We start from the raw sequence: 9,298 nt of genomic DNA, 5'->3' as shown, positions 1-9,298 counted from the left end.
GAAATCTCGAAGTGACCGTGGTAACCTCGGGGGACAATCCGCCTATTGTAGCGATTACACATATCGGGGAAAATTTGTTTTTAAGACAGTGATTTTATCACGACACGATTCTATTTATTCAATTATTTATTTTTATTATTTTGTTCAGTTAGTGCTAACGGTAAAATAACTTTTCTATAAATTACTATTCGATAAATTAATAACTTCTCTAAAATAATAACTTTTTCCAGTCTCAATTTGGGCCTAAAGTCTGAATTAATAATTTTTATAAATTAATAAGATAATAATTTTTCAGAAGACCCTTATATAAATTTATAGTCCCTTCAATATTAAAAATTAATGGTTGTCCCTTTTTTCCTATATGTATAGGGTAAGGGGGAGGTAAGATAGTAGGGCCCCCCAACACCAAATTGAGAGCAGCTTCCGTAGGAGACCTCCGAATTATGAAATGCCTCCGTGGGACTCGATCTCACGACCTCAAAGTTAAGAACCTTGTGCTCTACCAACTGAGCTGGATGGTCATTTCAATATTAAAAATTAATAATTCTATAAAATTACAAATATAACTAGGACAATTTAGTAAAATATGATTATATTGTTGTATGATTCTTAAAATTTAAATCTAACTATATTTCATCTCTAACTTTCTTTACTATGCATGAACTTGCATTAAGTTTTAACTACTACTACATATTAAAATAAACTTTTTTTAGGAGTATGTATTATATTTAATTAGTCACAATGTTCATGAACATCATTCAATTAGTTAATATAATGTATATTTTTTATCCATGAAGAACAATACATATTCATTAAATTTAAAAAAAAATCTCTTTAACTTAATAAATTATCAATTTATCAATTAATTAATACATCTTTAAATTAATAAAATTAGGTAGTGCCGACATTACAAAACTAGCAAAAGCTCAAAAAAGAAGACAACCAATTTAAGTAAATCTCAAATACAAACAACAAATTAATAATTGGGTAAAGTGCACAAATGGTCCCCTAATTATAGGATACTATTTTCTTGAGTTCTCTGACTATTAAAAGTTACAAAATAGTCATCGACTATTGATTATGTTCCAAACTAGTCTTTTTTCGTTAAAAAAGTGACAGCAATCTGAGTTGGACGTACCGAGATATGATAAAATATGATCTCATAATCTTAAACGACTATCATATTTCAATTAGCATGCTAACATCAAACTCAGACGACCGTTAATTTTTTAACGGAAAATGACGAGTTTGGAATATAATGAATAATCAAGTGATCATTTTGTAACTTTTAATAGTTGAGGGACTCAACAAAGCAACTTTCTATAGTCGATGACCATTTTATAACTTTTAATAGTCGAGAAACTCAACAAAATAGTATCATATAATCGGAGGATCATTTATGTACTTTACCCTTAATAATTATGGTGAAAAGGGATTAAAATTAAAGATATTCAAGCATCTACTACTTGATTGCCTCGTACTTTCTTCTTTTAATTTGTTTTCATGTATAAATGATCGATTAAGTTTTGCTTTTCATCTTCGAATAGACAACAACTTTAAGGGATGAGTGGGGGTGCAGTTAGGGTGCCACTCGAATTCGACGGGTTCCAATCGGATAGGGTCGAGTTTTTCTAAACAAAATTGGGTTTGGATCGGGTTTATGGTGAAAAATACTCGACCCGATCCGACCTTAATAAAATATATAATTTTATTTTATATATTTATGAATAATTACAATAATACTCCTCTACATATAATTTTTTTCAATTAAGTCACTATTTTTATTAAATAAAAATAATATTTTATTATTATTTCGGGTCGGATTTCTAAATTATATGTCGGATCGAATTCGGATTAGGTGAAATTTTATTTTGATCGGGTCGAATCTCGGGTGGATGATCCTTTATTCTCGAGTCGGATAGACCAAAAACCCGATCCGACCATACCCATCCCTAGGTCCAATTCTTGTAGTCATCTTTTTTGTTTTCTGTGTTCTTTATTGTGTTTGGATCTGTAATAGCATTTAAATGTGCAAATAAGAAAGGTAATCAGCGGGAAGTTCCACAGTGACACCTTTAATGTAAGGTTAAAATAAGGTGTTACCGATTTTGTTATTATTTAAATAATAAAATTGATAAAAAATTACTTAAAATATTATTATTTATACTTAAAACATTAATGTTTTTTAACATTTTCGGTAAAGTACTCAATAATAATAAAATCGATAGAAAAAATAATAAAATCGGTAGTACTTTGCGAAAACCGGTAAAGTGCCCAATAATAACAAAACCAATAGAAATAATAATTTTTCTGGTAATTTTTTACCGGTTTTTTTATTTATACAAAACCAGTAGCTCCTTATTTTAGCCGTATATTAAAGTTGACGCACATGATCATTTCCCGGTGATCAGCAGGAGGAAGATGGAGTTAAAGTTTGTCTTCATATAAAAATAAATGTCTAAACTATACCTTTTTTTTCTAAAGTAGTGTTTAATTTTTTTTTGTCAATCCAAATGTCTAACGTTACAAACGTTATTACTTTAGGTACATCGTCCGTAATGGTCGTTAAAAGCCTCGTTAAGTGACACGTGTCACGTTATGATAATTTTAAAAATTTTATTTTAAATAAAAATACATTTTTTAAAAAATCCCCCAAAATTTCAAAAAACTTAAAATAAACCCCAAAACTTTGAAAACTCTAATTTCAACCCCTAAAACCACACCGCACTCCACCCTTTATCGCCGCCGAACCTCCACCCGACAAACTATAACCCCATGAAAATCCATTGGTACATGAGCCAATCGACGCAACCCCCCGATGAATCCCGACGCTGCAAGTTGCGACCCCACGTGATCTCGACGACCAATCGATAGCAAGGATGACGATACCTGACTAGTGAGATGGAAAGGATAACATCGACGATGGTCGTTGTGGCCAGCAAGGAGGACATCAGTGGGTTAGGGTTAAGGATAGGGATTTGGATTTTTTTTTAAAATTTAAGAGAAATTATATATATTTTTAAATATAATAATATTTTTAATTCTTTTAAAAAATAAATTTTTTAAAATTACCATAACATGACACATGACACTTAATAGAATTTTTTAACGGTTGTTACTGTCGGGGCACCTAAAGTGGTAATGTTTGTAACATTAGGCACTTAGATTGACCGAAAAATGTTTAGGCACCACTTTAATAAAAATGGTATAATTTGGATACTTATTTTATATTAAACCTTGAAGTTTTGGAAGAAGCTGGCGACCAAGTAGATGAATGTGTATATGCATGTTATGATACATTTATCTCTCGTGTTGTGTATTTCTTTTTGTTGTTTTATGTACATGAAGCTTAAGAACACCAACACACAGTCAATGGTGAATGTTGAGGGAGCCACATCAACATTCCATTACTACAGTAATGACTGTTAACGATGAGTAACCGATTTGTTATAAATCGATAACATTAGTAACTGATTTGCTACTTTTGATACTTTCAGTAAAGAAAAAAAACTTAATCAAATATTAATGACTATTTATGTAGTTTACCCTTTTTTAGTCAATAAGCCAGTCGAGCGAATCGCAGGTCGCAGCTTAAATATCTGTTGTAAGTCAGAAAAGTAATTACAGAGAGAAGACTGACCAGCCTTGCAGCGACAGAACGGTAAGCAATAGTTTTCTTTTCTGAATTGCTCTTTGCTTCGGTACAATCAAATTTGGTTTATAGTTTTCTTTATTTACTGGGTTCTCTGGAGAGGATCTTCTTCTGAATTTAGTTGGGATATGCATTGTTTGCCTTTGTTTCTACTCTCTTTGCAATATTTTCTTATTTTTAACTTGGGATGCTATCTTTAGTAAGCAGATTGGATTTTTTTTTATTAATTTAGGTCTTGCTTTTTCTTCTGATTCTCAGAGTGCGTCATCTTTTAAGCTGTAAAGTGAGCGCTCATATTTTAGCTCCAGGAATTCATGGCTGATTTCAACAATTCGGGATCAAACAAAAGAAGACGGCCTCGCAGGAAAGCGGATGTAATTACTCTCTTTTCTTCTTTTTCAAGATTTCTTTTGCCCACATAAGCCAATCCACTACTTAATTCCTTACTTTTTTTCTTCAAATTCTCAGAGCGACCAGCAGGAGGCTTCCAATGAACTACCGCAGCAAAATAAAGATGCAGCTCTTCGTGAAAGGAAGAATGTAACTACTATCTTTATTTCTTTATTGCAAATGTTTCCTTTTCAATCAACTACATGTTATTTTTTAAAAAAAAATTTAATCATTTCTTCTTCTTTTGTTGCTCTCCGTATGCAGAATTGCTGGATTTCAGTGGAAAATTTAGTATGTAATTTCACGGGTGATAACATTATTAGGACGACGGTAATGTTTTTCTCTCTGCTCTGTAGTTTTTCAAAAAAAATATTTTCAGTGAACTTTAACTAAATATCTACTTTAAATTTATCATGCAGAATTTATGGGATGGAAGGAAAGTGCTAATAGAAAAGGCGAATAAGTTGCTGAATGACCCACTATTCATTCTGCAAAAGTTGAGAAATTCGATAGAGCCAAGTATTATGGAGAATACAAGGGTTAAAACGTTATTGCAAGAGGTTGAATTGACTTTGAAGCTGTCAAAGAATACAGTTCCAGTTCAGGACTCTACTGATGAGATTAATTCAAAGTCAAAGAATCCAGTTCCAATTCAAGACTATACTGATGGGATTAATGATTTAGGTACGATCTTTGAGGAGCTATTACATGTTGATTAATGACATTTCATTTGATAATGGTATTGATGACAGTAGCAAATGTTGTATTTGGATCAAAAGTGTTGATGACAGTAGCAAATGTTGATTAATGACATTTCATTAGATAATGGTATTGATTTATAAAATCACGTATTTACTATTCATCAAATATGAATATGTTTTTACATAATCCCTCAGTATTTCGTTGTATGCTGATGTTGATACATAACCATCTAAATTATAATTTTCTATTGCTTGTGTGCTTCTTTTATGTTTTTAGATAAAGGCATACAAATGACAAGGGAGGAGCTGCAATTCCTTAGTGAGCAAATTAAGCAGGCAATACTGATTGCCTTGTCTTCCTGTTTCCTTTTTTTGCCTTGGTAAATTGTTATTAACTTTTATTTTCCTATCCAGGAAAATGCCATTGGTGACCTTAAGATGCAATCACTGATGGCTGCAAGGACCTTTGTCACAGTTTCACGAATGCTGAGTAAAGTGGAGAAATCTTGCTGTATAACGATGTCTGAAATGATGAGCACTGAAAATCCTGTTCAAGAACAATTTTTACAAAGAGAGGATAAACAGTTAGTACTCCAATTTCGTCCAGCCCCTGACTCTATCCAAACAAACCAAAGTGGGAAAACTGACGATGTTCACAACTCAGAGGTACAGAATGTTGAGATGCTACATAATATTATCTATCATTTTGAAGGATAATAATACTCTAGTTTAGAACTTTTTATTTACGGTCCATCTAGACGTTTCTAAAATTAACTTACGAGTCTCATCGATCAACAAATAGTTTTGCTCATTTATTGTTTTCCTTTCTTTATTGAGCATTTACTAGAACAAGAGTTGAACCACAAGCTGGAGGCAGCTAAAATTTTCAAATTAGGTGTAAAAAAATATGAAATTTCATTAAACTTGTTATATGTAGTACCTATCACAAGACATGAACTTTTACATGTATGATTATGTGCCCATTTGTGTGATATCATGTGAACTTTACATGTAATGATTACATATAGCAAAAGGAGTGATATGCCTTACTATAACACCATTTTAAATAATATAGGAGAAATAATCAATGGAAATTTGAAAGCTAAATGGACAATTAGTGGAGGCACTCATGTCATGTTTAAATTTCAGGAGGCCTCCGATTTAATCAATTAAGTATTAGGTTTTACAGTTGTAACTTATGCAACAAGTCATGCCTGTTTCATGATTTTTGTAGTTGGCAGGTTTTTTATCTTTATTTATGTTATAAATAGGAGCAAAATATTAGGGAGTTTTATTTGTCAAGGAAACTTGAATCCAGATTTGTGTAGGGAACATCTCTTCTTTCTTAAAGAGATATACAATCAAGGTGATTAAGTATTTAATAATCAGCAACATATCCCAATTAAGGATAATTGATTTGGTCATCCTTTGAGATTTTGATTGATCTGATCTGTGACCATTGAAGTTGTCTCCTTGAAGTCTATATGTTGGAGCTTTGAATGCTCTATATTATAGAGCTGAGAGAGCATAAAATTGTTCCTTGTGAGGAACATCATATTGAGTGGAAAAGATCTATTCATTACTGCAATAGAGTTTATGTATCAGTCTTTCATTGGAAAGGTTGGTTGGTTGACTGACGAGAGTTCGTTCTAAATGTATGAAAGGCTACAATAATTGAGAGATTAGTTGAGCTTAAATAATTGTTTTCATTGATATTTACTAGTGGAATTCTTCTTTGGGCAAGGGCAACAGATGTATGTTAAGTCTGAACTGGATAAATATTTCTTGTTTTCTTCTTTCTGTTTTGCTCTTTACTTGTTACAGCTCTAGTTGCAACTTACTTTACAGCAAGTAGTCATAACAACAAAAAACCAGGTTGCACTTTCACACAAGTCTGTAAATTAGTTTAATAATCATATCATCAAGTTTAAATAAAAAGTAATAGACTTGTTAACTTTGGCATAACCTTTTTTTCTTAGTAATTTGTTTAAACAATCTTAAAGAGGTGAACATCCAGTAATTACTCTGCCCCCTGTTAGGTTCACTTTTTTTTCCTTTGCTACTCATCTTTAATATTCTATATATTTCGAATGTAGATGATCAATCAAGAGGAACTAGTGGTGGAAGTGGATTCCCTAGCATTTGTGGGAGTGAGACCAGAGAAGTTGATACTGAAAATGCAAAGAGACCAAAAGATGGTAAGAACTGAATTTTGAGTTCTGCAGAGCAAGTTATGACCCTTGTATCACCTGAGAATGCAATCATGCATTGTCCACTAATTTTTATTCTATTATTTTCATGAATGATGCAAAAAATGAGTTTAATCTTCAGTTATAATTATAAATGCTCGTCAACCCGTTAAAGTTTTAATTCCTCTCTTATTCCAACTGACATATACGTGGAAGTTGTCGTTCTTTTAATTTCTGTGATGAGCAAACCATAAACTGATATATATCATGTTATGATGTGCCAGTTTGAGATTTAATTCTACTCATTTACTGCCCTCGCCTTAAACTATACCAGGATGCTTCGTTGGGATCAATCGATCCTGAATATTTGGACAAAATTTTATCGAATGATGTGCCAGGTAATGGCTTCTAGTTACTACTTAATGATATGGTTTTTAGTGTTTCATTTTTTGTTCATCATATATAATGATACGTAGAGATCGAATCCCCAACTATCTTTTATGTCTGAGATACTGCTCATTTTATAGTGAAAGTTTGGTCTCTTAGGCCAAATGTTCTTGAATTATCTTGCAACAATTTTAGTTGTCTTGTATAATACTTGTGTTCTTTACTTGTAAATTGTACATATTTTATGCTTATGTCTTCCGTACTAATAACTTTGTTTTATATATCGGAGTGAAGGTTCCAGTGATGCAAAACAAATGAAGTCAACATGAATCTGTTTTCTTGTGAGAGCTTCACGGTCAGTTCTATGGTCCGAAGCTACAACGTTCATAAACACAATGTTATATTGCTCAAGCAGATATTTCAAGAGAATCCTAACATTGACAAAGCGTTCAAATTTAAGAATCCATATTTTCAGAGTGTCTTCATGAACACAATTGCCGAATCCTATCATAGTATAAAAAGTAATCCAAGGATTTTTGGGGCAAGAGACATCAAAAATATGGATGAAATGGTGAAAGACATGGAGTTTACTGGTTTGGAACTTACATGGCTAAAGAATATGTTGACAGCGACCACTCAAATGTTGAGGAAGAGATTGCAGGAAGAGCAAATGAGAGTGCAGGAAGAGCAAATGAGAGTGCAGGAAGAGCTTCGCCATCTAGATCTAGTTGAGTTGGATTACGACTGAAGATACCACCACTTGAGTCATTCTTCTTTTTCGTTAGGTAATTCAAAATCTTAATGTTGTTGTTTTTTTCCCTATTTTGTTAAGGTTTGTAGTTTTGGGTTGCCCTCCCGGTTCGGAGGGACTTTGTCCTGACTAATCTGAACATTAAGATTTGATGGGTGAGTCTTCCGGTGACTTTGTTAAGGTTTGTATTTGAGTAACGAGTCCAATACTTTTGATATTTTTGGAATTTAAAGTTATCTTGTGTGTAACCATAAGGTATTATAATCAAGAGTTTAATAATTTTTTGTTGTCTTTATGATTTCAAGGCTTTGCCTTCAGTCGTATACCTGGCTTTAGTAGGTGAGTCTTTCAGTAAGATTTTTTGAATACACAAGAACTTGAACTTGAGATCTTATTTAAGCGATATCAAACCGCTTACAATTGAACCAAGCCATGTAGGTTAGAGTTTAATAGCCTATTGATAGATTACATGATTCTTGAAATTCATGATCAAAGCATGATTGCACGGTGATCCTTTCTGCATCTTACTTTTTGTCTACTCTCCCTTATATACATGGAAGCTATTTATTGGTTCAATCGTTGTTCCCCCCCCCCCCCTTAATGACTATATCATCCTTCGGGCTGAACAATCAGTTAGATTGGTGTAAAAATATTGAACTGATCAAACTGATTTTTATTTTTTAAGAGTAAATTGCATCATATGTCCTCAAAATATGACTCTCATTTTAAATATTCTAATTTTATCCCAAAACTATGTATCATTTTAAATTAGTCCTTAAACTTTTAAACTTTCTAATTTCATCCCTAATCTTTCAATTTCATCCCTAAATTATTAACAATATTAACATTTATGTGTTGTTTTTAAAATACAATATAAGGTTTTCATGTACTTAAGGTTCAGGTTCGGGTTCGAGTTTGAACTTCAACCGAGTTAAGTTTAAGATTTTTTTTTCGAGCTTCAATTCATGATTTTGAGTTTGAGTCAAACTTGAAAAGTTAGGCTTGTGAGTTTTTAAGCCGAATCGAGCTCCATTTTAAAGTTTCTGAGTCGAGTCAAACTCAACAATACTCAAGCTCGACTAGGCTCATTTATATCCCTGATTTTGATTTTGATGGATAGTATTTTGGGTTTGAATAGTAAATTAAAGTTCATTAAAATTAAGTCAAAACCAAAATCGATCAAATAGAATTAAAAAGTCGAATTGAGTCAATTTAATTGATTTAATTA

General features: G+C 32.2%; 3 protein-coding genes across 3 annotated transcripts; all 3 read left to right on the top strand.

The window, feature by feature from the left end:
- The first annotated feature begins 3,920 nt into the window (after positions 1-3,920).
- LOC120146332 lies at positions 3,921-5,127 on the top strand. The gene is made up of 5 exons (XM_039159925.1): positions 3,921-4,026; positions 4,121-4,192; positions 4,307-4,372; positions 4,462-4,726; positions 5,021-5,127. The coding sequence occupies exons 1-5, from the start codon at positions 3,967-3,969 to the stop codon at positions 5,125-5,127; spliced, it is 570 nt and encodes a 189-aa protein (XP_039015856.1). The 5' UTR covers positions 3,921-3,966.
- Positions 5,128-5,162: 35 nt separating this feature from the next.
- On the top strand, positions 5,163-8,250 carry LOC120146312. Its single transcript, XM_039159911.1, has 4 exons — positions 5,163-5,409; positions 6,840-6,941; positions 7,267-7,330; positions 7,614-8,250. The coding sequence occupies exons 1-4, from the start codon at positions 5,182-5,184 to the stop codon at positions 7,646-7,648; spliced, it is 429 nt and encodes a 142-aa protein (XP_039015842.1). The 5' UTR covers positions 5,163-5,181; the 3' UTR covers positions 7,649-8,250.
- LOC120146331 (MATH domain and coiled-coil domain-containing protein At3g58210-like) lies at positions 7,684-8,067 on the top strand. Its single transcript, XM_039159924.1, has one exon. It carries the CDS (start codon positions 7,684-7,686, stop codon positions 8,065-8,067), a length of 384 nt encoding a protein of 127 aa, XP_039015855.1.
- Positions 8,251-9,298: the final 1,048 nt, after the last annotated feature.

Source organism: Hibiscus syriacus, unplaced genomic scaffold, assembly GCF_006381635.1.
Source record: "Hibiscus syriacus cultivar Baekdansim isolate YM2019G1 unplaced genomic scaffold, ASM638163v2 tig00110911_pilon, whole genome shotgun sequence".
Lineage (NCBI taxonomy): Eukaryota > Viridiplantae > Streptophyta > Magnoliopsida > Malvales > Malvaceae > Hibiscus > Hibiscus syriacus.
Note: the sequence above shows the minus strand (reverse complement) of the source record. Positions and strands in the feature narration are given on the sequence as shown.

Excerpts from the sequence above, each read along its gene's own strand:
- LOC120146332 (XM_039159925.1), top strand. The coding sequence starts at position 3,967 with ATGGCTGATTTCAACAATTCGGGATCAAACAAAAGAAGACGGCCTCGC. Across the intron at positions 4,373-4,461 it reads ATAACATTATTAGGACGACG|AATTTATGGGATGGAAGGAA; the intron begins GTAATGTTTTTC and ends TTTATCATGCAG. Across the intron at positions 4,727-5,020 it reads TGATGGGATTAATGATTTAG|ATAAAGGCATACAAATGACA; the intron begins GTACGATCTTTG and ends TTATGTTTTTAG.
- LOC120146312 (XM_039159911.1), top strand. The coding sequence starts at position 5,182 with ATGCAATCACTGATGGCTGCAAGGACCTTTGTCACAGTTTCACGAATG. Across the intron at positions 5,410-6,839 it reads ACGATGTTCACAACTCAGAG|ATGATCAATCAAGAGGAACT; the intron begins GTACAGAATGTT and ends TTTCGAATGTAG. Across the intron at positions 7,331-7,613 it reads TTTATCGAATGATGTGCCAG|GTTCCAGTGATGCAAAACAA; the intron begins GTAATGGCTTCT and ends ATCGGAGTGAAG.
- LOC120146331 (XM_039159924.1), top strand. The coding sequence starts at position 7,684 with ATGGTCCGAAGCTACAACGTTCATAAACACAATGTTATATTGCTCAAG.